The following is a 26,997-nucleotide window of genomic DNA, read 5'->3' on the forward strand; positions in this document are numbered from 1 at the left end:
CAGTACAAAGTGTCATGAAAAACGTTAAAGGATGTGCTGAAAATATCGACGCCTATATTTACTTTGAAATAAAAGATCCGCTGGGGAGTATGTACGAGTTCTAAAGTCTATTCTTGACTTAGAGAAGCATCCATCTTGTAAACGAAGAGTCCCTCAAAAATAAGAAAGCATCCATATTACATATGAATTCCAACCTGACTCTTTTCAACTCTCCAAGGCTTTGATCTTAAACAGAAAAATACTACTGTGAGAATCCGTGATCCAAGGCTTTCATCAAGGCGGATTCGCTGTCAGTTACAAAGACTTTCGGAGAGACTGGCTGCTCAGTTGGCCAAACAACTTGCTCAAGCTTTTTGACAAACCAGTCGTAGCTGTCATTCGTTTCTTCAGACACCCATCCACCAGCAATACAGAACGTTTTCAAGTCTGGATAACCAACATTGCCTGTACCGACGACATTTACAAAGAGGAGCCAATGTCTGTTTGTCTTGTACGTGGCATCGATGATGATGGATTGCCTGGAAAACTTATCACCTTATACATATTATCAGCTACCCTTCATGGATGCGACTTCCTTGGGCGGCACCTCCAAAAAGAAATGAACAAGGAAACTCTGTAGTGTTTCTTTAGGCAAATACAAACTATATAAATACTGGACGTAAATGTACATTTACTGAAAGCATCAAGCTGAAAAAAGATATGCATTATAATTGACAGTGTGAAATAGGCGCACGGAAAAAAGAGGAGCGAAATGAGGAAAAAAAACACATGGTATCAAGAGATATATAATAGAGAGGAAACATGTACAAATGCAGAAAAAAATGAAGCGAGATTAGTAAGAACATAGCAGGAGTGTGTGTGTGTGCTAGAATACTGTAAGGGTGGAAGACGTAAGGAGAAGAAGGAGAAAAGATCAGTGACCATATGAGCGTGTTGCTGCTAATTGACATTCGGACGCGCGTGGGCAGTTTGCTTGTGAAGAACACTCTGCAATGTTGCATGATGATGATGCTGTAGTACTAGTAGTACTAGTAGTACTAGTAGTGGTGGTTGCGGTAGTCGTTGCCGTCGTGCTGTTGACAACAGGGGGTCGTCGTCTGACAAAACCCTTGCCGCCGCAACACTTGCCGTTGTTTTTACCACCACAGCATTGGCTGTTGCTCTTCTGGTTGTCATTGCTGCTGCTGCTGCTGCTGCCACCGCAGCATTGTCCACTGTTCTTATTTTTGCCACTACCTCCACAACATCCTGACGACGAGGAAGATTTCTTTTCTTGTGTCAGTCGATTTGTCTTCTTATTCAGACTTGTAGCAGTAGTAGCAGTTGTTGTTGTTGTTGTTGTGATAGTCGCGGCAGCAATGGTAGTATTAGCACTGGTAACAGTATTCGTCGCAGAGACGGCATGGAAATTGTGTTTTTGGCATCGATCGTCCACATACACGACCTTAATAAAGTTGCCAAAATCACAGGCTAGGCCTGAGCCATGCAAGGGGATAACATGCCGTACGGTCGAGAACGGTAGCATTTCAGATGCTTCGTCATACTCGTCGTCGTCGTCACTTTTTTCATCATTGTTGCCATCATCACTACCCTTAGTGTCGCTAGTGCTGCCGTTTCGTGCTCTTCCAGTAGCTATCCGCCTGCCTTTTGCGGATGGATCATCACTACTACCGACAACAAAGTGCCATAACGAGGCCAGGATGCTTTTATGGTCGACATGTGTAGAAGCTGCCCCTGCTGCTGCTGCTTCTTCTGGTTGCTCGCCTCGTCCATTGGTTGTTTCTTCCAAATCAAACGTTTCCACGGGTATCATCACTGGATCTTCCTCTTGGTCATCATCGTCCTCGTGTTGTTCAGATGGATCGTAATATTTCAAAGACGCAAACCATGCTTCCCATTCGCCTGATTTGTTTTTCCGTACACCGCCCAGTATCATGTTGTTGCAAAACACAAGACCTCGTCCAGCGAGCTGTTCGATCGTACCAAGAAACGTCGGGGCCAAGTCAATGTTCATCTCGCCACCGAGCTGTTCGATATCCAGCAACTCCATTGTTTCAGCGATCGATACAGAGGGTGGTATGGATGCACTAGTAGTATGGGTGGCCGACCGTGGTGGGTGGCGATAGACGCGTCGCCTAGGCGAGGACATGCGTCGTGGCCGTTTGTTGTCATCGTTATTATTACGCGACCGCGTCGGATATCGTTTCTGGTGATAATCTTTGGTGCACAGCGTGCAGCTGCCCTCGTGCTTGCCATCAGCGCGTTCAAGACGCCACACATGGACCGATTCGTCGCTGGAGGATGATGCGACAAGAAATCCGTTTCCAAAACAAGTGTCGCATCCTCGACAGAGCCCGGGTCCGTTCTCCACTTCACAGTAGCGTGCAACAACGACCTGTGTGATAGGCCCACGATGATCCGCATCTGAAATGTCCGCAAACATTGATGCGTAGCTGCTAGTGTCGTCGGTGTGTCGTCGTCGTCGTCGTCGTGTGGCGCCATGATGCACATCGTCGTCGCTGGGTATTCTGCTATACTTTAATAAGGGCCCGCCTACCATGGGCGCTTGTTTGCTGCGTTGCTTGACGAACCCACCGGTCGATAGGGTACACACCGCCTCGCCCGTCTCAAAGTTCCACACCTTGACCGCACCATCGCTCGATCCTGTCACCAGTGCGCCCATGCCACCGACAGGTAGTTCTGTAGCTAGCGCGGTGATGGGATGTCCGTGATGCGCATCCAGTGTATATGCGCAAGTCCACACCGTGCTCCCAGCTTCTTTGTCCAGTCGACGTTCCCAGCATTTGACAGTGCCGTCTTTGGATGCGGTGAAGATCCAAGTTACACCGAGTTTGGGATGCGGAGCCTTGCATTCGACTACATGCAGTAGGGTGATATCCTTGTTGTGTTCTGATGGGATCGACTTAATGCATTCGCCCGACGGAACGTCCCACTCGCGGATAATGCCGCTCTTGTGCACAGACACTAGATAATTCTGCGTCGAGTTATCGTCTCCCATGGCTTGTTTTGCAGCTGCTTCAGCAACAATGGGGTGACAATACTCCACGACCGCACCGACAAATTGAATAGCAATTACTCGATCGGTAACATGATGGCGTTGCTTTTGCTGTGATGATGACGATAATGCGCTTGTTGCTGCTGCGGTCTTCTTGGGTCGATGATGGCGGTTTTTCAATCCGGCAATGGTCGATAAATCGATGGTCTTGTAATGTTGTCTTTCTTCGTCCTCTGCTTCGACAGTAATGGGGATTTCTGTTTCAACATGCAGTTCTCGCAACAGATTGCCCGTCTGCATGTCCCATACGCGAATCATGCCATCGTCGAACCCGGACGCGATCCACTTGTTCCCGTGATCAATCTTGACACAACGAGCCGAAACCATTTGTTTTGTTGCCTTTGAACGAGATGCTAAGGTCGCCGCTGCTGCCGCTGCTGCTGCTGCTGCCGTCGTCGTAGATGGTGTTGCAAAAGCGCCTCGTTTTTTCATGTTAGGTCTTTGCCAATAAGTAGGGTTCAGGTCACCTTTCATGACCCCACTGTGGGTTTGTCGCACACGATCGAGCCGCGCCATCCATTCGCCGTCTTGTGCATCCCACAAAATGATGCGGCCGTCTTGGCCACAGGATACCAAGGATCCATGCTTTGCATTGACAGCAAGGCGTCGCACATCGGCAACATGCTTGCCCGACAATGTCTTTATATCGACCTGCCGAATGTTGTGTTCGAGCTGTTGCTTATTAAACTGCTGTTGGGCAAGAATGGCTCCACGATGCACGCCATTCTCGTCGTAATCACCGAGTTCTCGCGCAATGCGTCGGCCCGTTGATCCTGGGATCTGTAAAAGCATCCGTCGAATAAGAAAGGCACAGTAACTGACCGATTCTAGAAACAGCCATTTCAAGAGTGGCCGTAGCCATGCTTCACGCCACGAAGGTGTTAGCCAGATAATGATGCCCACAAGGACAACACAGAGCATGATGGATGGGACATTGATGCTAAAAATGAGTGTGGCTACGCGCTTCACAGTGTCAAACAAAAATTTACGAAATCGAGATGTGACATAGCGGCGTCGGATGGTTTCGTCCATATTTTGATGCTGAAGCTGCTGCTGCTGTTGTTGCTGTTGTTGATACAGTATCGATTTGGAGGCGTAATACTCTTCTAAATGAAGTGCTTGGGCTAGACCGTCGGCAGCTGTGGGGGTATAGAGTACAAGGTATGGCGGATTGACTTGTAGCTGCATTGAGTCATGGAATGGGTTGACGGTGCTCCAAAAGCGAGTTGATGTCGATATCAGTTCGTAGTTGATCAGATCGTCGTTCGACGTGACAGATTCTGCGAATGAATCAACTTGTTCGTTATAACGATGATGCTGATATTCGCTGTTGTGGTGTTCCTGTTGCTGTTGATGTTGCACAGCACTACTGGCGACGGAGTAGGATGACCAGGATGATGCTCGGAATAAGGTTAAGATTATTAAACAAAGCTATTAACAGAAACTTTTAATTTTAGGAACAAAGAAGCTCTCTCTTCCCCAAACACAGAAGAGACAGAAACACAGTGTCTTCCTAGTATGGGATTCTTGTTTTACTAAAATAGATGCAATTTACCACCAAAGCATTCAATGTTCGATGCGTCTTGAATTGCTTGCACTCTGCACACGATTTTGCTTCGGTGCATTCATTGATGGGTTCTTGAATAGGGCACAAGTCGGGCGCTGTGTCTGCATCCACATTGTATTTGGCCAGTTCGCGTAATCGTTTGGATGTTTGCCGGTCATCCAGGTCCGTTAGCTATAAATAAGAAGGGTGTTTTTTTTATGTTAGTGCAACCATGTCAGGCACATGGAACAAGCAATCTCCGCTTTTAAAATGTGTTTGTGTAGCATTTGATATAGTGTGACACAAGAAAACCAACAAAACAGACAGAGTTCTCTAGAAGATATTTACTTACCTCGACGCATTTGACATTAATCGCGAGAACAGCCATAAAAAATGTCATTTCCAAGACGTAGCCGACCAACAGTGCGACGCGTGCAAAAAGACAAAAGTCGCTGACCAAAGGGTTGTGCATAGCGTCGCCTATAGCAAGAATGGCCAATTCTGCAGCCAGCGTGGCGGTCATGGGCACCATGACGCTCTCGAGACCTGGGAAATTTTAACACGACAAACGTTTTTAAAATTTAATTTGGGAACAAACGATAGACTTAAAATAATCATCCTGTACCTCGACCGATCTTTTCTCGGATCTGCATATCGCATCCGGCATTGACCACGGCGTTCGTGAGCAGGAATGTGTTTTCCAAGGACGCGACCGCAGAGACAAGGATCAACAGGTACCACGGAGTTACCATGTGACGCCAGAGATGAAAATAGTTGAGGATGCCCACAGTCGTCGTGAAACAGGCAAGTGCCATAAACACAGCAGCAAGGCCCAGGCCGAATTGGGACCGAAGGAGATGTGCATTTCCAATGGCGTTGGATACGGCAAAGCTTAACGCAACGAAAACAAAGGCGCAAACGTACATTTCGGCGGGGAGATACTGGGGAAACAGTTTGAGCTTAAATGGAGATAATAAGCATCATTAGTATTCTTGCTTTTTGTTGGAACGTTGATGCGTGTATTTGTATATGCATGCATGCATATATGTGTTGTGTGTGTGTGTTTATAAAAAGAAACATATGCGTTGTATGTGCAGATGTATTTACCTGGTACTGAACAGTGAGAGCATGCATCATGGGCAGCTGCTTTTGCCAAGCCCTGTACTGTTGATCCTCCTCACCATCATCATTGCTCCAGGAGGGGTGATGATGATGATGCCGGTTCGCCGCAGTGACACTATCGAGATGCCCCATGCGAAGCTGCTGCGTTGTATGCTCCCACAGTTCGTTCCATACGCGTTGAGTGTAATGATTTGATTGCAGTAGTACAGTGAAAATGATCGAATCGGCCGTCAGGAACCGTCCAAACGGATCCAATGTTGCATTGCCAAATACGCTCAAGGGGTGCATTGACAAGCCGGTGGATTCATCTGCGTATGCGCGATGTTGTTGAACCGTTTCGATCCAGTTGTCCCCAAACATGTCATTATTGTTGTTGTTGTTGTTGTTGTTGTTTTTGAAATACTCGAGTGGCGAATGGATGACGCATTGACCGCGTCGTGTTAAACAAATGGTAGCAAGTGATACAGGTTTTCGGTCGATATAAACAACGCTGGTAGTCAATACATTTTGCAAGGTACGCGCATGGTGTAATAATTCATTGTCGATTGCATTGTCGTGATTCGAAAGTCGAATTTGTTGAGCGATCAAACGTGGAGGTGAGGCTGATGGTGAGCTGGTGGTACCGCCATTACCACTCTTCGAAAGCGCATTAGCAGCAGCACTCGTTGTGGTGGTGGTGGTAGTACTGCAGTTTTCGAGTTTTACGTGTGGTGAATATTGCCAAAAGTGAGCATCGATCGAATCTACAGCATTGGGATTGAATCCGAATGAATTCACGGCATGCAAAATGACCGAGTACGACAAGAGACTGACGCATAAAAACGACAGTAGCAGGTACGAGACGGGTCGTGAAGCTAGTGCCTTTCCATACGGATAGCAGTACGCCGCAGACAGTCGCTTTTGAAACCGAGATAATGCCTTTAAAGGCATGTAGAAAAACGTTGTGCGGGTTGTGTATAGTGTGCGTATGCGTATGCGTGTATGTTACTTGTAGAAAAGGAAGGCAAAAGAAAAAGAAAGCAGAACGATTTGTTTCTGCCAAGTCAATCACCTCGTTTTGATGTGAGAAAGAAAAAGAAAGAAGGGAGAGGGAGAGGGAGAGGAGAGAGAGAGAGAGAGAGTATGAGAGAGACAAGTTGGTTCCGCTCAATCAAATTCGTTCTCCAGGGCCCCACCGAACCTGTTTTTCGTGTGTGTGTGTGTGTGTGTGTGTATGAGCTCCGCCAAGCCTTTTTTTTCTCTCTCTTTTTGGGATTATTTTTATGCTTTGCCTTTGTCTTTGTGTGATAACAAGGAATGCCTCTGCATTTGATAGTGCCCTGTCTTGTTTATGTTAAGGTCACAATGGGGGAAGGCTAGGGTGAGGCAGGCTGCTTTGTCCACAATGGTAGTAGTAGTAGTAGTAGTAGTAGTAGTAGGGGGTGGGGGCGTGCCACAACAATGGGTAGCGCAAAACAACTGGCCATGTGACCCAGACGGTTTTTGGTTGTAACCAAGGATGGTAATTTATATCAATCGCTCACTCGTCTTTTTTGTCAATAAGACAGCACTTGTTCTCAATAATGAACAACAACGATTCCACTAGAATAATAACCCATGCGGTCTCAAAGCTTGTTTTGCACTTTTGCCATCCAACCAGATTGATCCACACACACACCTTGGGTCCCGTTCATTCAGAGGATGTCTTTATTCTTTAGAGTCCACATAGTCCAAACAGTTCAAATAGTAATAGTGATAATAGAAATAGTAGTTTATAAACATAGACAAAGGGGTTTCAAAAGAGTGGAAAAGGTTGGAAAGCTATGATACAAAGATGCTGATGATGATGATGATGCTGGTGCCTGTCGTTTACGCCTAATCGGCATAGAACAGCAGCTACAAGGTAGGATTGCTGCGCAAAGTGGGTGGGTGGGTGGGTGGGTGGGGGGGTGGAGACGGGCAGCGGCGGAATGCAATATAAAGATATGATAAATAACGAGGGCTATGTACAAAAATAGGGGAAAGGGGGAAAAATGCACGTGATATGGAAAAAGGCAATAAAAAAAATAAAGAGAGAATGTGTAATTAGGATGCAGTGGCACTGGGGAGCACCAGTGATTCATACGGCGGCAGTGAGCCTGAGAAGCTGTACAGACGAGCACTGCGGATGGCTGTCGAATACGAAGGCACCCTTGATAGGTCAAATCCTTGCCACGGCAGAGGCTCAACGGGGCCTCCTCCTCCTCCTCCTCTGACCACATCCTCGTCGATACTGCTAGCACTGCTGCTCGTCGTTGTGCTACTGCCTGTGCTGTTTGCGTCCATGTTGGCTGCGGCACCGATGGGCAACGCGCGGGCTATCGATGCAGGTAAATCACCGGATGCTATTAGGCTGGCAACAAGGACGGGATCATACGGCATGGATTTCCATGCATCTTCATATGCAGGCAATTCATTGGCATCTTCTTCGGGTGCAAGGGAGGCAATAATGATAGGAATGGCAGCTCGTAACTCTACACACAACACAAAGTCTTCATTTAGAATACTTTTTTTTTTGGGAAAGGAGTTATGGAAACACAATGGAATCCATAGTAACGTACCGGAAATATGGCCATCGGCGTTCATCAGAGATACTGTAAACTTGAGCTTGTGTTTGATTTTAATCAGATCGTTGTACAGATCCGACTGGATATCGCGTTCCGAGGGCACCGTCAAGACTTCGGTGGTTGTCCAACGATCCAAGGCGGGTGAAAAGTGATCATCGTGTGTGTGATGGACGACGCGGCCTTCGCTCTTGCTGTGCTCGTGCGTCGACAGAGTGATGTATTCTTTGAGAGAGCACGAAATCGACCGGACTGTCAGTTCGCTTGCAATCGGAACAAGATCAAACGAGATAGGGATTGGGGTGCCGCAGCTAAACACTTTGCGAGGCACGCTGATGTTGTACGACAGTTTGTCTATCCATTCATTCGAAATCACGACAGACTGGTTGAGTTCCAGCGACGACGGCAGCATCAGTCGACTCACAAGCACGTTGCGCTTGGCAGTGTAGTTCATTGAAAATGCAGGGCGCTCGGCTACAGCCTTTAGACGGTAGTAGACTTGGCCGAGGTCGTGTTGGATTGTGCTAGGAAGATCGCCGGGTAGAGGAAGCTCGAAATCCCTAAAGAAAAAAGATAGGCAGGGAGTTAATTGTCCGCTCTCTCACACTTCTTTTTGCTTCCCATTTGCTGATCCCCAGGCTGGTTGATAAAATTTTCTGTCATGTTCTTCTAGCTTTACCATTTATAGAGGCCTTCACCAAGATGGTATGCCTTGCGCTTGTGAGGCATGAAGCTCCACGCGTGTTCAATGATGACCTTCTCCTCCTTGTAATGACGCTGATGTGATCCATGTCCTATCGGTAGAGTTTGTCTTTTACGTCAAGTCTTTGAGATGGACTCCCCCCCCCACTCACACTTCATTTATCTCATGCACTCTAATTTACCTTCAGTCCAATTGACCTTGGACTTTCCCTGGAACTTTAACACAACAGACTTGATCTTTGTGTGCTCGTGGCAGTCAAGCACAACGGATCCACGTAGAATGACGCCGACTGATTCGTCTTCTGAGCCATGAAGAATGACATGGTCTGTTTCCAAGTTGATTGCAAAGCCTGATCCGTGCATGACGACAAAAACTAGTTTCGTTTTCTTTTTTTATTATTATTTATGTATGCAGAGTGTACAGTATGGTGTGTGGTGCGCAAGTGTGTGTGTTGTTGCAAAAACAAAAAAGTGTGGAGTTGCTTTTGGCTGTTGTCACAATGGAGGAATGGGAGGAACAGGGTTTTTAAAGGAGGAAAAAAGTGGTCAAGGTGAGTTCCGGGAGAAAGTCTGATTTTATATAACCCACTCAATAGCCGCCCCCCCCCCCCCACCCCCATATTTGGCTTTGTTGATGGGCTCGGAATTGTCTTTAGCCGCTGCCTGCTCAAAAAAAAATATTTTTTATCCAAACCCAAATACGGAGTTGCTGTGTACCCTTTCCACCCCTCCCCCCCCCTATTGTAGTGCCTGATAAGATGCATTCTTTTGTTTTTGTTTTTTTCACATCAGATCCTTTTTCATACGAGATGTATGTATGTAATGTTATACTAGATAAGGATTTGGGATCGAGTTTGGATGGGGGCGGGAGAGCAGTTGAGAGGTTCCCAAAGAGCAGAACGGTAGGAAATCAGACAGACCCTGCTGCTTGGTCAGCCGCGCATGATCGCGCCGGCGCATTTTTGTTCCGACATGTGTTGCGATCTTTGTAACAATAAATCGAAAAAATAACAAATCATTTTTCCAGTGCATGTGCGAGGTTTGTATGACAGCCCTCTTTTGCTTATTTGACTTTTGGCAAAAACCACGAGCTTTGTTTCTCCTGCAACGCACAACCGCATCTGGGCTGACATGAAAAAAAAAATAAATGAATTGGAAAGGCTCCGATTCCCTCTTTTTTTTTTTTTTCTACCTAATAGGGAGCATTGATTGACAAAGCAACGGAATTTCCCGGTGTTGTCTGTGTCTAGTGTGTTGCCTTTTTTACCAATAATCTTTTGGAAGGTTGCGGAAACTTTCCACAATAGCCCCCCACTACGGATCCATCCGTAGCTCCCGGGCTGGTTGTCCGGGAAACACTGGGTAAAACTCGAAACATGGCTGGTTTCCAAGGATACACATCCGCTGTTTGTTGCGTTGATGAAAGGTATCACAACAGGGACACACACACACACACACAAACAAAAAATTTTCTTTAATATGGCGCTTAGACAACAAAAAAACAAATAATAATAACCTCGCTTAATCGTTTAGGAATTCAGAAAGGACCTTGCATCCACATATACACACTACTACTACGAGTACATAGTCTTTTGTTCATCTACTGCATTCAAAAGGGCAAATCATCAACAAATAAAGAGAGAAAAACAGCTGCCTGTGCATTATTTTTTTTTAAATTTCAACTGCTTTCTTGCTGTTGTGTTCCGCGGGCATGATTTTTCTTTAAAGAAGAAGGATTTATAGCAATGCATGGATCTGCATGAGGAGAGGCACTGCACTGTGGATCGGATAGTCGGCAGGAAGAAGATCAATATACATGTTACATATGCCGACATTAAAACTCACGCTGACGTGATCTTCTTTAAACAAGGTTGAGGCCTGATTTTTTTTTTCTGCAGTGTTCCGCACGCTCTCTCTTTCTCTCGCTTTCTCGCGAACAATTAAAGCACATATTATATCCTGCGCTCTGTCAAACGGATTAGGGTAGGTAGGTGGGGGAGAAAGCACACTTGATTAGCCAATAAAAAAAAAGAACACCTGATGATCTGCGGCCTTAAAACCTCTTTGGTTAGTTCACATCATATGACACAATAATAAGCCGCCTTATATTACCCAAGAAGAAGAAGATGGTGGTGTCCCCTCCTGCAGCTCTTTTAATAACAAACAATCTATTCTCTTGCAACAACAACAACAAAAGGTCCTTCCTTGTCAATATTTACGCCTCGCTAAAATAAGGGGGGAAAGGGGGTTATTTACCATATTGGTAGTGATCCGCCCTGTCCAACATGTTCCATGAGATAAAAGTCATGTGGCATTTGCGTGCGAATCCTAGCTTATCATTGCTTCATGCAAAATAAAAACGTGGCTATTACGATTATGCTGCGTGTACGTGCGTTATACTTGCGCGGATTTTCCCTTTTCTTGGTCCATGATGATTCTCTGATATCTCCCCAATTTTCCCGCGGAAAATATAAAATGGAACACTGGTTCAGCTGATGCAAACGACGTGGTACTACGTTATCAAGCTGACGTTATAAGTAATAGAGACCCAAATAGGGTTGCCTTTAAGAAAAAATAATAAGAATAAAGAATAGAAGAACAATACACACACCTACATAGAACGGCCATCTCGGAATTCTGTAATCATTGGAAGGATCCTTTATATGTCCATCGTGAGAAAAGAAGCTCTTGGATCACCACGCTTTTATTTTGGCAACCGGAATCACGGCACAATTTTCGGCAACGTGTTCTACTACACCCATTGTGGTCATAGAGATGGCTGAGGGATACACCATCCATTTTCGATTGTATTTTTGAAAGTGGATAGATAGAAATTATTGGCATTGATTAAACAGCAGTAGTACTCTGATAGTATATAAGTGATGAACTGACGTTACTATCACTGTAGCAGCACATACAACAACAGTCATTAGCAAACACACACATTGCCCGCCGTGTGTTACTGTAAGCAACCTTGTACCTTCTTTTTTTGTGCGACAGCAAAGTATAAAACTTTGACGAAAGCCGATCACACCATTTTATTATCTGTAGATAGCTAGATAGAGAAGAGCAAAAGATAGATCTTGTGCAAGCATATGAATCTCCAAGCAGCACATGTTGTAAAAGATGGACTAGAATTAATGTATCTTTTTCAATAGATCTATCCATCGCGTTGCATGGCAAACAAGAACACTTTCCTCCTCCAAATCTTAGCATATGATTTTACCACAAGATGCCATTATGCTATGTGCGTGTTTCCCCAATCACACTCTATTGAGGAATTTATTTACAATCTGAAAGAGTTCTTGATAACTGTTATCTACAAATGCTAATGTTGCATGCAGCATGCTTGCAACACGCAACTACTCAAATGTCCTCCGCGTTTCACACATGCTTTACGTGCATACTCCACAGCTTCTTTCGAGATATTGATACACTCAAAGACTTGAACGCATTTGAGATGATTACCAGACACTTTTTCAATCATGGCCTTTAATCCTTGGTCCGTAATCAGGGACAACCTTTGTAACATGATGCGTTTTAAAGAACTGATTTCGGCCAAGGCGATCAAATCCTTGTCGGAGACAAATTCTATTGCGTCCAGTTCAAGCGCTTGTAACGAGGGATGGTCTCTGAGCTTGACCATAAACGGATCCCAGTAGACTTGCTTTTGATAGGCTCTATCGTCAGTCAAGTAGCAATTAATCCGAATTCTTTCCAAAGTTTTAATGTCGGCCAGCGCATCAAGACACAGTTCCTTGACAGGCACAAAATAGGCCCGGAATTGTTGTAGCCCGAGTGACGATGAGCACGAATCCTGTTGTTGTTGTTGATAATGACACAAGAACGCTTGTAGCCCTCCTGATTCAATCGAAGTGGCCTGGAGTGCAAGTGATTTTAATTGCGATGCTTGGCGTAAAGCGCGGAAACAGCTTTTGTAGAGTCTGCCGCCAAACATCGAAAACGTTTCCAACATAGGACACCGTTGGATAAGACTTGTCGTGTATTCTTCGTTCGTAGTGTCGTCCGCATGTTGTAATAGTACCAGCTTTTTCAATGCTGGAAGCACTTGTTCGCCGAGTGTGGGCACTCGATCAGCCGGTAAAGAACCATCGCCATGGCTCTGCATATTCGAGCCTGTTACCGCTGACGCATCCATAAACAGAGACACAGATTCAAGTGTTTTGCCCTGCTTAAACAGATAGGGCCAAAGTGTCGGTACTCGGACAGGATCGCTCAAAATGGACAATGTCTGCAGTCCGCCATGGTCGCCATCACGATCCAACAAACGAACATTGTCGGGGACGTCCGTCTCGTGATTGATAAAATGAACATGTCGCAAGTCAGGACAGTCGCGTTCCAACATATCCAGATAAGCCATGTTGAAGTTTCGTAAAGTGATCAAACGCAAGTGTCGACATCGGCGCGTTATCCGGTGAAGTTGATTCACTGTGATTATCTCTTCGTCATCCAACACCAAGTGTTGGAAAATATCCAGTCGTCTGATTGCACATGGAATAGCATCCTCCTCCTCATTGTTATTATTATTGCTCCTCCGTATATCCGCCGCAGCAACCGTTGGTATCGTTCTTTCTTTTCTCGTCAGTCCCATCTGTCCATTCATCACGTATTTCAGTTCAAGTAGGTTTGGACAGATGTCCAGGACGTCCGGCAGCGGTAAAATGGCATTTTCCTCCATTGCTTCCTCTTTTAACAACATGTCGTAGACGATTTCCAATTTCGTCAACGTATGTTTCACCTTGCTCAGTGCCATTGATAACAGATTGGCATCCACACGTGCTAATCATTATTTGGGGTGAAAAAAAAAAGGGTTATCTATCTATCAACATACATGGACACATGGAAAATGTAAAAGGCTATTTTCTTACCATCCAATAACAATGATTTTAGATTACAAAAAGTGCCTTGGATCATGTAGTTGAAGTACGTAAGATGGGGTGAATCGTAATAGCGTCGTACGTTTTGTAATCTGAGATGCTGTACATGTTCGCCAACAACTGGCATGACCGTTGCAATAGCCGTATCTATCTCAACAACGGAATGGGTCCGGATCGTCCGCCACACATGATGTGACTGGAGTATAGCAGCCCGCCATGTTTTTGATACGAGCATCGCTTCCACCAGGCTTTCGTTGATCCCTAACCATACCCAGATCATGGACGTTATCTCGGCTGGTAGTAATGAAACGAAATCGATACGTTGTTCAAGTCGATGTTTTGACCGTGCCAATAGAAATTCAAGTTGTTGTCGTTCGGAAGAAGCTACTACTTGCTGGAGCCCTGTCTGTAATATTTGTACAGCTTGTCGCTCTCGACCTTGATTTGAGTACACATTGCCAGCTAAAAGATAGCCTTGTGCACGTGTTGGCGATTGAACGATTATCAAGTGTGCATCGTCTAAAGCATCATTGACTCGACCGAGTTTCTCGTGCGCTGTCGCGCGCTTCGTTAATAGCTCGATTATGGAGGCGGTTGTCTCGTAAACAACGGCATTGCAGTCATTGACTGGCGCCATCGTCGTCGTTACTGCTTGGATGCTATCAATGGTACGAATGCTTTTTATCTGCCGTTGTTCCCTTGCTTCGTCACTGTCATTATCAAATGTTCGTTTCATTATTATCAGAGATAGTTTTGAGATGAGAGAAGGAGGAGTATGTATTTTCTTTTACTTGACCAGCGTTCTATTCACCGCACTTTTACTTTTCGGCTTTTTGCTTTTCTTCTATTTCGTTTTTCGTGAATCCATGGACGCGTTCAGCAGTAAAAAATCATTCACATTAGAATCTTTTTATCAACTTTTACGCGGACGAATATTCTATGGCAACGTCGACTATTCGCAATGGTTAATGCATTGCATTGATAATGCTTCACTTCCTATTCCTGCCGTGTTTGGACTTGCAATCAAAGAGTTCGTTCACAGGTACACACAAACATTACACGACGTTATCATAATTTTGTGTGTGTGTGTGTTCGCACTCTCATTGACATTGATAAATTCAGTGTGTTTCTAGTCGAACGAATTCAGAAAATCCCTGAAGAGGTGCTACTGCCATATTTCGAAAACACGAGCGAAATAACGACACCTCAAGTTCTCTTGACACTGTATATATTAAAGTTTCACGACACGATCATTTCGTTCAAGACAGATCAGAAACTTATAGTTACAGCGCACTTTGAACAGCAAGGTATATAATAGAGCACACACATACAGAGAGAGAGAGAGAGGAAGGGAAACAAAACAAAGTTTATTGTGTAGTTTCGTTTTATGCGTGTATGTATAAAGTGCTAATGATTATATATATATATAGAATATTCGGCCTCATTTGTCGGTCGGATACCAATACGACTGGTGCTGAACCATATCGAACATTATAAAGGAGGATCTGCATACCGAGGGATCTATAGAGATTTCATTGCTTCCGCTGCAAATCTTTATCCAGAATTATTTGATGTGACAAGTTTATTATTACAAGAAGGAAAGCAAGACTCCATTGTATCTCACAGGTAAGAAAAAAAAAGCAGTGTTAGGGCAATCATCCTTAGTGCTCTGAAGAAATCTTGGACTGATACCCTATATCTTGATTAGACGATGGTCTCCTGCTCAAATGTCACTTGATAAAGTAGCGTCCATTCTTTCACAACGTCGACAGAACCCAAGTAAAGTAATATCAGGTAATTAAGAACACAATTTAAAGGATTCAACTTGATTCTATTCCATGAAAACAATTTTTTTAAATTGACCATTGCAGCTTAGTGCTCTCCTATGTGAAAAACATGGAAAATGTACAGGTGTTACCATACGCAGATATTTGCATATCACAGCTTTTAAAGCCGTGTCTTGACAAGTTAGTTTTTGTGTTTATATTCATTTATTGAAAACAGCAAGTGGGAGCGAAAAAAAAAGTTAACGATTAAAACAAGGGAGATGGATCAGGATGTGGCCGAAGCACTAGTATCCACATGGGAGTCTTTGAATCTCGTGATACCCCATGAACTCTGGGTCATGACTGCCAATGCTTTACGAGACGACTCTATAACGATGTAAGTGAAATGCTACAACTTCAATATCATTTTCTGTTGTTGTTTATTGTTTGTATATGACTCGTACATTAAGAAAGAGACTCATACTTCATTTTGCATCTATATATTTAATAGAAAATACACTTTCGATTCAGTAATCAGAGACCCACTATCGTTATTCAATTGTGACAAGCGCGTATTTCGATCAGAAACGCTTCTTCCGGTGTGGCTACACGTAAGAATCCTTTTGGAACTCGAGCAGCGTTCTTGTGCTTGTAAATCCAAGAAAACTAATGAAGCGTATTGTCTTCTCGCTTTTATTTGGACTAGTATTTAGGCTGTGTACGGATATGTTCGAAACATCGTGTTTGGAAACGATTTCATACCCAAAGAAATGTATGTGATATCAGCAGGAGGATCTGTACGAAATGATGAATTTTGGCCATGATAAAGTGTATTGATATATATATTTATTGCAAACTTACAATGCAATAGTCACAGATGAACACTCGTAATGTGATGGCACTTATCAACGGACAAGATAGTGCCATGATACAATCCCTCTTGGAGTGTTGCATGCCAACTGAAGCCGATAAAAAATCACCTGGTAAGTGTAAGCCATAGAAAGTTGAATGATCCCAAAAACTTAATGCTTATACAAAACAAACCATATTCCAAAAGAAACGTTAAAGGTCGCCCAACGTCTCGTTTGTCAATTTGTACACGGCCTGTTCATCGATGGCGACCGTGAAATGCTTCTGGCCAAAATACTTCATTTCCAAACGTATGCTGTCGAACTCTTGCCGGTGGTCGTCGAATTCATTCCCTCCTTATGTAAGTAACTAAATGGGTCAGCGCTATTTGTTATACACGTTCCAAAAACTTAAATCTTGCCAAAAGACGCTGTATTCAATTTCATTCCTGAGCTGTTACGACAACCACAACCTGAAAAACAAGTATTTGCAATCCTTCTTGCATGTCATTTATGCGAAAAATATCCTCTGGAGAATTAGTAAGTTTCTTAGTTTGGCCTTTTTTTTTCATGTAAAAACGAGTTACTAGCCGAAATGATAGAACGGATAAAGCTGATTTGTTTTTGTTTCCCACTGTCATTGTTAGCTTGAAAACAGCCGAACATCATGTTCTACCACGCTTATTAAAGATCGCATTTCCAGCTGTTCCTCCTTCACCCACATGCACCCCATCCGAATACTTGGTCCAAGCGATCCCTGGATTCGTTCATTTAGCAAAAGCATATCCGCATTTTGGTCCAAAGATCTTACAAGCATTTGATGGTAATATTTTTCTCGATCGTGGATATATATAAAAGAAAAAACCCAACTCTGACCATCATTCTTGTAGAAATTGCGCGAGGTCTTCCAGCTCCACAAGAATTCATAGGTCAGGAAGGAAATAGCAAAATTATTCTGGTATTGCGGTTGCATCAAGTACTGAGCTCTTCACGGGATCAAGTTCAGTACGAAGTGGATCACAACATGAAACGTACGGATACTTAAAAGATTAATAGTAAAAAAACCATGCATGTGATCAGTGAATACCATTTATTCCTTCCAACAAGAATACTAAACGCTTGCCGTCTGTCTCAAACAACTTGTCTTTTCTGCTATGAACGGGGCATTCATATTCAACTCTCAAATTCGGTGAAAAAGGGCTAATCTAATAGTAGGGTCTTTCTCCTTTTTGACAGCACACGAGAACACGAACATCTTCTCGCAGGTTTATAATAGGAGATGATATGGTTACTATATAGTATAGATCATTTCTTGAGTAAACTTTGCAGCAACAACTGGATTTTCTTCAAAAGTTATCTGCGTCTCATTTAAATTCAAGCCTTTTTTTCGCATTTACAAATTACAACGAAAGTAAACCTTCCTCCTTTTCTAGTTTTCTCGAATTTCAATTTAATAGTTAAAAACACGTTTCTTTGTATTTGCAAAAAACGAGCTTATTATATCAAATGTACTGCAGTCACCAGAAGTACATTATTTTATGTCAGAGGACAAAGGTGTTCAAGGCAGAAGAGGAGCTGTTTTCTAATTTAAACCAAGAAAAAAAGGGGTGATTATACTGGAATCATCCTTGGTGTCATTCGCCACAATTTGCTCATAACCAGGCTCTTTTTAGCTATTACGACAGCGGTAAAGCAATTTCTTTTCTGGTTTTTTAAAGAGAGAGCTGTAACAAAGGTAGGAAGGGGCATGTTTATATTGAATACTTACAGGATAGAAACTACACTACTACATATGGACTTGCCATGTTCCATGTCCTGCTTATTTTACTGAGCTACCCTCCATCTCATGTTCCTTCTACCCAAAAGTTTGAGGCTCGAAATCCTCAATAAGTTATACCATTTTCATACAAAAAAAAATATTTTACTGAGCTACATAGAAGACCAGTAAGTTTGGCGATGTCATACATTGGAATTTCTGCAGTTTAGCCTCTTGGTAACTTCAACGTTCGTCTTCTATTATGACAGAAATAGAGTAATACATAATTTTTCCACATCTCTAGGTATATACACAGCGTGCGGAAAATATATGCATATGGTCCATAGAACATGCAGGATTTAAAGATCCTCGATTTTAGGTTGCCTGAAGGGGATGCATCAACTAAACGTGAGTATGTCAATGAAATAAGCGATTGTGCAACAGCAAGGTCGATACCGAGTAGTTGACATGTTGTCAGGAGATCGTTGTACCTTTCGAAACGTTTTTGTCAATCTTTTTCTCAGTGATTTGTCTTTGACGTTCGAGCCTTGCTTTTTCCTCCTGAGCTGTTCGCGGCTTCGGTGCCTTTCCAGGAAGGTAGGATCTTTTCATTGACCCACTCCCGCCGATGCGTGCTCTTTCAAACAAGTACATGTTGACGCCGGCGTAATTGTCAGGCACCGGTTGGAACCAAAAAATTGTCTCTATGTTTGCTACAATTTTCATGCCCCACATAGAATGACCAACTTTATCATTGCTCTAACTATTTTCTTAGCTTGTGGAGGCAACATTCGACTAATATTACAGCTGCGCTAAGGCTTACTGCTTGGGGCGGATAATAGTGCCATATAAAGTTTCATTATATTAAGGAAGAGAAGGTCATCTAAGTCATACAACAGGTCTTATATATAATGCGTCAATGTCTATATCTAATTTTTTTAAATAACCCGCTTTGGCTGACCGGGAGTGAGCCAGCAGACCTTGTCCATTATGCCTTCTTTTTCAAAGATCTTGTGCAGCTCGCCGCTGTGTTCTGTGAAATGCTTCCACGATTCAAAATGGATCGGCACCATGATATCCGCATCGAGTTCGCGTACAAGTTTGGCGGCATCTTCTCCACCCATTGTGATTTCAAGAGGTCCCTCGACGCCAGGGAAGGCGGGCATAGTTGCTAAACCAAGGTGAACGATGGCGACGGATACATGGTACTTGTCACGAATAGAAACCAGTTCATCCAAATAGACGGTATCACCAGAAATGTATATCACGTTCGGCTTGCCATCGGTAGTGCCAAAGTTGGAAGACTCCAAGATGAAACCTGTGCATTCGCCGCCAGGTAGATGCTTGCAGGGTGTACCGGTTACTGTGAACGACTTGCCACCAATGTTGAGCGACAACTGTTCCCAGGGTCGGATGCCTTGGACACCGGGTCTGGGCTGCAGGTTTTTGGCGCCATCCATGGTAGTAATTACCTTACGACCGTCCAAAAGCTGGCGACCAGAATCGTCAAGGTTGTCCACATGGTCTTCATGGCTTAAAAGAACGGCATCGAATGGAGGAAGTTCGTTGAGCTTCAAGGCAGGTCCGTTTATGCTCGAGGCGACAAAAGGACCGAATTTCTCCTTAGCAGCATCATCCACGGGGAGAAGGGAACTAGTGTCGTAATCTGCAGGAGCATCATCGAAAACCGGATCAGTCAGAAGAGTGACGCCATCGATTTCAAGAAGGGCAGTGGCGGTCCCGATATGGGTCATGGTTAGTTGACTCTTGAAACTGGGCATATTGTTTTTTGATAGGTAGTACAAGTATGGGAGCAGACGTGCTGGTGTTGATACAATTATGCAAATTGAAGCAAAACAATAATCGTTAGAAAAAGAATTTTGAGAATATAGGCAGCTTCCACCAAGGTCTCGATAATAGATACTTACAAAAACGATATTTGCTTTAGTTTTCGTTTGTTTGTTTTTTTGCTTGTTTGCGATATCAAGAACAAATACTCGACCCTTTTTATGTGTTTCTGACTTATACTTATCAACATGCCGCAAGGTAGATTGCTAAAGATTACTAAGCGATTGGTAAGTATCTTAAAGCATTTCGGGATTTCAAAGCGCCGTTTTGCATTGATATGTTTTACTCTCTTTCTTTCTGTAAGTTGATGCTAAGTTTCTCAAGATGGAAAAGACGAAATCAACTATGAGTAAGCTGGAAGATCGTATGAAAAGCACGGAGCCATTAGAATGATGCTCAACAATTTAGGGCCCTATCGAATTTAGCTCAGTTTCTTGCTACCCAAAGATTTGCCAATTATGAACATTGTAAAATAAGATACCATTACTGAATTGACACAGTAATGAAGTGTAAGTAAAGAGGACTTGAAGCCAGGAGCTCATAGCATACTACATTTATGTTGTATCTGCTGTCCTCCTACTAGTATCGTTAACGGACAGTCATCATGCATAAATAGGATACGAGAGGTACTACGAGGGAAGCACGAACCAGACAGGATCGCTGCATATCTTTGATAGTATATAACTTTGCTAGCTAGTGTCAATGAAAATAATATTTGATCAAGGTGTATTGCTAACGGAAATTGCAATAAGGAAAGGATGGGCGCTCACTACTACTTACGCATCTAACGTGTGCACTCCATAATGACAGTAACAATAAAAGCTATTTTGGTGGTTTACTTGACCACCACAGTTTTTCAATCTAGAAAATTTTTCCTTTAAGTCCCTCGTCTTCTGATGAAACATCATCCGTGTTTTGCAATCCATTTGTTGTGCACCGTCGATATGGTTGGTTGTTAGTTTTGAGAAAAAAAAATTAGATCAATCTAAAAATTGAACAGGTGTCCTGCCAAGTAATTACAAATGCAAAGTCAAGCGAGCGGCCGCATTACAAACCATCTTATGGAATTCATCAGCGATAAGACAACCTTTCTAGAGTAGTAAAAAGTATAAAGACGCGATTTGCTAACAGCACAACTACCACTATCAATTTCATTGCTTGATACATTGTGAGCTTCATCAAAATGCGACACGATACTTGGACATCTGTCATATTGGCGAAACACACTTGTGAATATACTGATGTATGAAGGACACTGATTGTCGATGACGACACTGTGGCTCATGACCAAAGAAAAAGGGTAATCTATTACGACCTGTCAAGATGCTGCATATCTCTATTGTGATGAGTCGTCCAAACTCGCGGCGCTCAAATCGATTTGGTTCAGCTTGAGGTCAGGAGTTTGGGCGATCGATGGAATATTTTATTACGGCGAAGCAACAGGAATTGTATTATAAGCCTATTCCCTCTGCTATTTGTCAAATGGAAAATCTGGAGGTCCACTTCTGTCCTGGTTTGACAGGATCTCTACTAATACAGATCAGCTTTCTGATAGAAGCTGTAAAATTTATCATTCATACATTCTTGCGTATCTATACAATGTTAAAGTGAGCCTTATTTATGCTCTCCTACAGATTATTGTATGGGTAGTCATACTTCTTATATTCGCATAATTATCTCATGAGTATCCTCCTCTAGCTTTTTCTTTCTATTGCCCCGAGTTATAAAAAACTCATCATATACTTTATTAGTTTAATTATAATAAGCATGCAATATCATATGAATCGCGACATTGCGCTGTAAAAAAAAGCTCGGGCTAGTAAAACCATGCTAGTAAATGTGGAAATACGCGAGGGTAGAAAAATGCAGCCGATATCCCCGAAATGCTTACTCAGTGCTTACTCAATGCTTACCGATTGCTTAGTAATCTCCGTAAACTATGTACCAAACTGAGCATGTAGCTGATCAAAAACACATGGAATATATGTTCCGACATCGAAAACCAAACATAGAATCAGCGAAAACAAAGAAAACAATTCTTGTAAGTGTTTATTATTAAACTATTATTATAGGTCTCTCTGGATGACGGATCAATGATATTGCTATGCTTCAACTTGCATTAATGTAATAGCTCGTTGACTGTTACTTTCATGATTTCAAGCCATATTTCTGTTAAGGTATTAAACATAGCATATAAAACGCTATTGCAAGCGACCGCATGGATGATATCAGAAAATTTAAATTTGTAACCAGCCATTTGGCTCTCACGATACAATATAAGATAAGGTTTAGACAATGAGTAACACATTCAGTAACTGTGTATACTGTGTGAAGCCGGGGCTCGGAATCGCGCATCGAGCGCGGTGTACTTGAAAGAAATTTGCGTACCATATCGTTGCATGTGCGCTTGATCCAACTGGCCTACATACGGGCTGCTAACGGATCACAGATTTTTGGCTCCGTGTAGCATTTGCCATCATGCTCGCTATAACTGATAGTAACTTGTTTTGTGAAATGTAGCATTCAAGACTATTACTGATACACACTTGAACTGATCGGTGACTTTGGCGTATGGAAATTATTGTTATAAAACATGGGAATACAAAGCACTTCGAACAATTATCAGTAATTTTGGTTTATGGAAATTGCTAATGGAAACGCGAGAGCACAAAATAAAATAAAGTCAGAGCGCTTACTAACTGACGTGCTGTTGTTTTGAACAAACTCTATTAAAGATTGTTTGTTCCTAACAAAGAAAAAAAGCAACAAACAAAAAGCGAGAAATCCTTTAGTATGTAAGTGTCTTTTTCGTATAAAAATCGGAAGTATCATCAGCTTCAACTACTTTCTTTTTGCTCGGATCATTGCTAATAAACATCACTAGAAAATAAGGGTATCTCTTCTCTGCTTTTATTTATCAGCTATACGCAACTGACAACCATGCCCAGCTTCAAGAGTCAACTAACCATGACCCATATTGGGACCGCCACCACCCTTATTGAAATCGATGGCGTCACTCTTCTGACTGATCCGGTTTTCAATGATGCTCCTGCAGATTACGACCTCAGTTTCCTTCTCCCGGATGATGCTGCTAAGGAGAAATTCGGTCCTTTTGTCGCCTCGAGCATAAACGGACCTGCTTTGAAGCTCAACGAACTTCCGCCATTCGATGCCGTTCTTTTAAGCCATGAAGACCATGTGGACAACCTTGACGATTCTGGTCGCCAGCTTTTGGACGGTCGTAAGGTAATTACTACCATGGATGGCGCCAAAAACCTGCAGCCCAGACCCGGTGTCCAAGGCATCCGACCCTGGGAACAGTTGTCGCTCAACATTGGTGGCAAGTCGTTCACAGTAACCGGTACACCCTGCAAGCATCTACCTGGCGGCGAATGCACAGGTTTCATCTTGGAGTCTTCCAACTTTGGCACTACCGATGGCAAGCCGAACGTGATATACATTTCTGGTGATACCGTCTATTTGGATGAACTGGTTTCTATTCGTGACAAGTACCATGTATCCGTCGCCATCGTTCACCTTGGTTTAGCAACTATGCCCGCCTTCCCTGGCGTCGAGGGACCTCTTGAAATCACAATGGGTGGAGAAGATGCCGCCAAACTTGTACGCGAACTCGATGCGGATATCATGGTGCCGATCCATTTTGAATCGTGGAAGCATTTCACAGAACACAGCGGCGAGCTGCACAAGATCTTTGAGAAAGAAGGCATGATGGACAAGGTCTGCTGGCTCACTCCCGGTCAGCCAAAGCGGGTTATTTAAAAAATGTATTTTACGATTTAGACATACTGTCTGTCTATAGCCTACGGCTTAGACAATTATGTTAATATACATTTCCTTGTCAATAAAAGGAGCTATTATTGTGCTATTTGACGCGATCATCGTTTTTGACGAGGGCATGCACAAGAATAATCGGGTCTGTAGCTGAGCCAGCAGTAACATCAGCAATCCGTTCACCTCATAAGTTGGCTGCTGTTGTACAAATGCTTCTCAGCATATTCACACTCGCCGGTTCCTTATTAGTTTTTTATTTCCAGGATATCCAATTCTACCGGATATTGATTAAAGGATCTTTTACTCATTAAATTGACGACCACAGGCTGCATCCGTTGAGGTATCATTAGTAATAACGATACGTACAAGCTGCTGTGGTGCTTCAGCTTAACACACAGTTTGTCCAACGGTAAATAAAGAAAAAGGGAATTACTACGCGCACGCCAAAAATTGACCTCGCGCACGACATTTTTTTGGTAGTTTAGTATTCCGCAGTTGTCGTGCGCACCGTCTCTTGCACAGCCTGAAAGACCCGCGCACGACAAAATCTGATCTCGCGCAACGACAATTTTTTTGGCAGTTGTCGTTTACCTCAACGTACTCGACGATTTATGTTCTTCTTGTCTCATATTTAAGCTCTTGTGCCTTGTCTCCGGATTTAATTGTTCTTGTTCTTCGCCCTCCAAATATTCAACAATTTGGTTGACACATTATTATCATCTTTCGTTATATATACGTCGAATATTACACTGACCGTCAAAAATAATTTTATTTGAATAGAATTACATGACAGCCCTAGTTCTGGCAAGTTTTGGAACACGAAACACAGGATGTGTCTTTGCAGCCAATACCATCGTCATTGATATTAAATTGGTGAAAACACTTGGTGCACCGTCTACCCACTTTTCTATGGTCTTGGCTACGTCTTTTTGTGTTGACTAAGAAATCGTCTCGCTTGTGCTTCACTATATTATAATACTTATGTTGGCACAAAGTTGTTTGCTTGCCATTTGGATACACGGTATGTTAACGTTCCAGTTACTCGGCATATATCATCATAGTTCTGTCGTGCGCAGGGTCTTTCAAACTGTGCGAGAGACCGTGCGCACGACAACTGCCAAAAAAAATTGTCGTTGCGCGAGATCAGATTTGTCGTGCGCGGGTCTTTCAAACTGTGCGAGAGACGGTGCGCACGACAACTGCGGACTACTACCAAAAAAAATGTCGTGCGCGAGGTCAATTTTTGTCGTGCGCGAGGTCAATTTTTGTCGTGCGCGTAGTAATTCCCAAAAAAAATAACTCTTTTTATATCGCCGGTTCTTTGTTCCACTAAAGCGCACAGAGCCGTCGCAGACAATGATCGGATCGGAACAGAGCACAGCAAGCGGAGCCGCATATTGAAACATCTATAACACTAATTACGATTGCGGGTGCCTCTTGTCGATCAGAGCCAGGCCATAGTTTTTCGAGCAACTCGTCGACAACACCCATGCCATTCTGGAATAAAACCAAGGTGCTGGATCGTGATAGGTGTGGTTTGATGGATCGTACAGCTTCTGTTGCATGCTGGGTCTTAGTGGTGACAATGACAGCATCGATATGGGTGTTGTATGAAGTGTCTCCGGCTACCATGGCATCGAATCCACTATTTCTCACGGTTTCGTCAGGTTGGTTGACACGTCGATACGTTATCTCGTTTTGACGGCTAAGGAATCCTGCAAAGAGTGACATCGTGTTGAGAACGAAGATCTACTGCAAAGTGTCAGCCGATAGCACCAGTACCAAGGACGTGATATCGCATTGAGGATGAAATGTCGAGAACGACGAGGGCGACGACGATGGGAAACAAGGGAAGAAAAAAGCTACGACCTTTATATCCAAAAATGAGCCACGGATTCGCTTTTATCGGCGATACCAAGCTTCGATTCCGACGTGATACGTAGGACGGCACTGCTTTGTAAATACGTCGTTTTAGTGAGCAGAACATATGAGATATACACGCCCCTGCATATGCAGGCGCCAATATAACGATACATGTATACAGAGGCTCCGTGTCCTTGAAGTGCTTATCGATCACTTTAGTCACTCCACTGATGGCTTGCTCTGGAGTAACTGGTGCCTGGCCACCACCCATGTCTGTTTGTACGCATCCGCGGTCTATGACAGGAACCACACAATCCTCGTCGCCTAAGAAGCTGGCAAAATCCTTGATGAGCATGTTCTTTGCTGTCTTGAAAATCCGGTACGAAAGCTCGTCATTTAACGATATGTGCTTAGTACAATATATAAGCTCATAGAGCCGTGAGAATTTCTTTAAAGATAAGCATAAAAACTTACAGCAGTTGCATAGAAGTCTTTTTTTTTCAAAAATCGATTGTAAGATAATTTATTTGGTCTCTTTGTGATTCCTGTGTTAGCAGCAGCGGAGCATATAAAGACGCGAAAGAAAGGTATGTATATACATACCGGAGGCTTGTCAGAAGCATTGTTCAATATGATTGATGCAAGAATAGAACATATTATGTTGACAATGACATGTGTAATTCGTTTGCGCGATAACGGCCTCAGAGCTTGAGTTACGCTGAACCTTCCGCCCACGTAAATTTGAAAAGCTTAAACGTAGTTTGATAACGGGTATGATAACATGATATTTGAGCGTAAGAATGAAAAAACGCAAAGCTTGAAAGATTCCAAGCTGAGCTCACTTGTTCAATATATCATGTCCTCATCCACCGTATACGCCCGAGTTATTAAACAACACATTAATACCGTAAGGCGCTATTTGTTGGACTTGTTCAACTGCTTTTCTTTAAAATGGTGTGTGAATTCTTCTGTTGTAAAGCAACTGCGTGAAACGGTCTTTCCACTCACAAGTGCTTGCAGTTACTCAGACTTGCCCAGATGACATGCATATGCGATAGCCGTGTCACCCTTATTAGGAAGCTGTTGGACAAATTCTACATTAAATCCGTATGATGCACCAGTTCCGACATACGCATAAAAACATAATCGTCATCGATTTACACTTCAAGTGCAGTTGTCGAGAATTTGTATATGCGCT

At 43.2% G+C, this 26,997-nt stretch overlaps 8 protein-coding genes across 8 annotated transcripts; 3 read left to right on the plus strand and 5 right to left on the minus strand.

The window, feature by feature from the left end:
• Positions 1-629: 629 nt before the first annotated feature.
• On the minus strand, positions 630-6,906 carry BDB00DRAFT_928441 (uncharacterized protein). The gene is made up of 5 exons (XM_053128927.1): positions 5,730-6,906; positions 5,248-5,581; positions 4,975-5,168; positions 4,632-4,814; positions 630-4,507 (listed from the first exon to the last, which is right to left on the minus strand). Exons 1-5 carry the CDS (start codon positions 6,672-6,674, stop codon positions 914-916), a joined length of 5,250 nt encoding a protein of 1,749 aa, XP_052980422.1. The 5' UTR covers positions 6,675-6,906; the 3' UTR covers positions 630-913.
• A 753-nt stretch (positions 6,907-7,659) lies between these two features.
• On the minus strand, positions 7,660-9,613 carry BDB00DRAFT_819877 (uncharacterized protein). The gene is made up of 4 exons (XM_053123264.1): positions 9,211-9,613; positions 9,006-9,120; positions 8,324-8,886; positions 7,660-8,236 (listed from the first exon to the last, which is right to left on the minus strand). The coding sequence occupies exons 1-4, from the start codon at positions 9,389-9,391 to the stop codon at positions 7,809-7,811; spliced, it is 1,287 nt and encodes a 428-aa protein (XP_052980423.1). The 5' UTR covers positions 9,392-9,613; the 3' UTR covers positions 7,660-7,808.
• Positions 9,614-12,356: 2,743 nt separating this feature from the next.
• Positions 12,357-14,662, minus strand: BDB00DRAFT_871683 (uncharacterized protein; the record flags this gene model as incomplete). The annotated part of the gene is made up of 2 exons (XM_053126855.1): positions 12,357-13,828; positions 13,918-14,662. The coding sequence occupies 2 exons, from the start codon at positions 14,660-14,662 to the stop codon at positions 12,357-12,359; spliced, it is 2,217 nt and encodes a 738-aa protein (XP_052980424.1).
• A 23-nt stretch (positions 14,663-14,685) lies between these two features.
• On the plus strand, positions 14,686-15,593 carry BDB00DRAFT_336399 (uncharacterized protein). Its single transcript, XM_053116993.1, has 3 exons — positions 14,686-14,968; positions 15,060-15,233; positions 15,357-15,593. The coding sequence occupies exons 1-3, from the start codon at positions 14,911-14,913 to the stop codon at positions 15,554-15,556; spliced, it is 432 nt and encodes a 143-aa protein (XP_052980425.1). The 5' UTR covers positions 14,686-14,910; the 3' UTR covers positions 15,557-15,593.
• Positions 15,594-15,888: 295 nt separating this feature from the next.
• On the plus strand, positions 15,889-17,702 carry BDB00DRAFT_336273 (integrator complex subunit 2). The gene is made up of 8 exons (XM_053116992.1): positions 15,889-16,089; positions 16,204-16,303; positions 16,399-16,464; positions 16,564-16,675; positions 16,750-16,902; positions 16,969-17,080; positions 17,188-17,363; positions 17,431-17,702. Exons 1-8 carry the CDS (start codon positions 15,974-15,976, stop codon positions 17,583-17,585), a joined length of 990 nt encoding a protein of 329 aa, XP_052980426.1. The 5' UTR covers positions 15,889-15,973; the 3' UTR covers positions 17,586-17,702.
• Positions 17,703-19,234: 1,532 nt separating this feature from the next.
• Positions 19,235-20,148, minus strand: BDB00DRAFT_904875 (beta-lactamase superfamily domain-containing protein; the record flags this gene model as incomplete). The annotated part of the gene is made up of 1 exon (XM_053128579.1): positions 19,235-20,148. Exon 1 carries the CDS (start codon positions 20,075-20,077, stop codon positions 19,235-19,237), a length of 843 nt encoding a protein of 280 aa, XP_052980427.1. The 5' UTR covers positions 20,078-20,148.
• A 2,936-nt stretch (positions 20,149-23,084) lies between these two features.
• On the plus strand, positions 23,085-23,924 carry BDB00DRAFT_945838 (beta-lactamase superfamily domain-containing protein; the record flags this gene model as incomplete). The annotated part of the gene is made up of 1 exon (XM_053129510.1): positions 23,085-23,924. One exon carries the CDS (start codon positions 23,085-23,087, stop codon positions 23,922-23,924), a length of 840 nt encoding a protein of 279 aa, XP_052980428.1.
• Positions 23,925-26,004: 2,080 nt separating this feature from the next.
• Positions 26,005-26,253, minus strand: BDB00DRAFT_746400 (uncharacterized protein; the record flags this gene model as incomplete). The annotated part of the gene is made up of 1 exon (XM_053118548.1): positions 26,005-26,253. A coding segment is annotated over one exon (249 nt), but the record flags the coding sequence as incomplete, so codon positions are not given.
• Positions 26,254-26,997: the final 744 nt, after the last annotated feature.

This window comes from Zychaea mexicana, assembly GCF_025766255.1.
Source record: "Zychaea mexicana strain RSA 1403 chromosome Unknown BDB00scaffold_30, whole genome shotgun sequence".
In the NCBI taxonomy this organism is placed as follows: domain Eukaryota; kingdom Fungi; phylum Mucoromycota; class Mucoromycetes; order Mucorales; family Lichtheimiaceae; genus Zychaea; species Zychaea mexicana.

Excerpts from the sequence above, each read along its gene's own strand:
- BDB00DRAFT_928441 (XM_053128927.1), bottom strand. The coding sequence starts at position 6,674 with ATGCCTTTAAAGGCATTATCTCGGTTTCAAAAGCGACTGTCTGCGGCG. Across the intron at positions 5,582-5,729 it reads CTCTCACTGTTCAGTACCAG|CTCAAACTGTTTCCCCAGTA; the intron begins GTAAATACATCT and ends TCTCCATTTAAG. Across the intron at positions 4,508-4,631 it reads GAACATTGAATGCTTTGGTG|CTTTGTTTAATAATCTTAAC; the intron begins GTAAATTGCATC and ends TTCTGTTAATAG.
- BDB00DRAFT_819877 (XM_053123264.1), bottom strand. The coding sequence starts at position 9,391 with ATGCACGGATCAGGCTTTGCAATCAACTTGGAAACAGACCATGTCATT. Across the intron at positions 9,121-9,210 it reads CAAGGTCAATTGGACTGAAG|GACATGGATCACATCAGCGT; the intron begins GTAAATTAGAGT and ends CTCTACCGATAG. Across the intron at positions 8,887-9,005 it reads GGTGAAGGCCTCTATAAATG|GGATTTCGAGCTTCCTCTAC; the intron begins GTAAAGCTAGAA and ends TTTTTTCTTTAG.
- BDB00DRAFT_336399 (XM_053116993.1), top strand. The coding sequence starts at position 14,911 with ATGCTTCACTTCCTATTCCTGCCGTGTTTGGACTTGCAATCAAAGAGT. Across the intron at positions 14,969-15,059 it reads ATCAAAGAGTTCGTTCACAG|TCGAACGAATTCAGAAAATC; the intron begins GTACACACAAAC and ends GTGTGTTTCTAG. Across the intron at positions 15,234-15,356 it reads AGCGCACTTTGAACAGCAAG|AATATTCGGCCTCATTTGTC; the intron begins GTATATAATAGA and ends ATATATATATAG.
- BDB00DRAFT_336273 (XM_053116992.1), top strand. The coding sequence starts at position 15,974 with ATGGATCAGGATGTGGCCGAAGCACTAGTATCCACATGGGAGTCTTTG. Across the intron at positions 16,465-16,563 it reads GATTTCATACCCAAAGAAAT|TCACAGATGAACACTCGTAA; the intron begins GTATGTGATATC and ends ACAATGCAATAG. Across the intron at positions 16,903-16,968 it reads CGAATTCATTCCCTCCTTAT|ACGCTGTATTCAATTTCATT; the intron begins GTAAGTAACTAA and ends TCTTGCCAAAAG.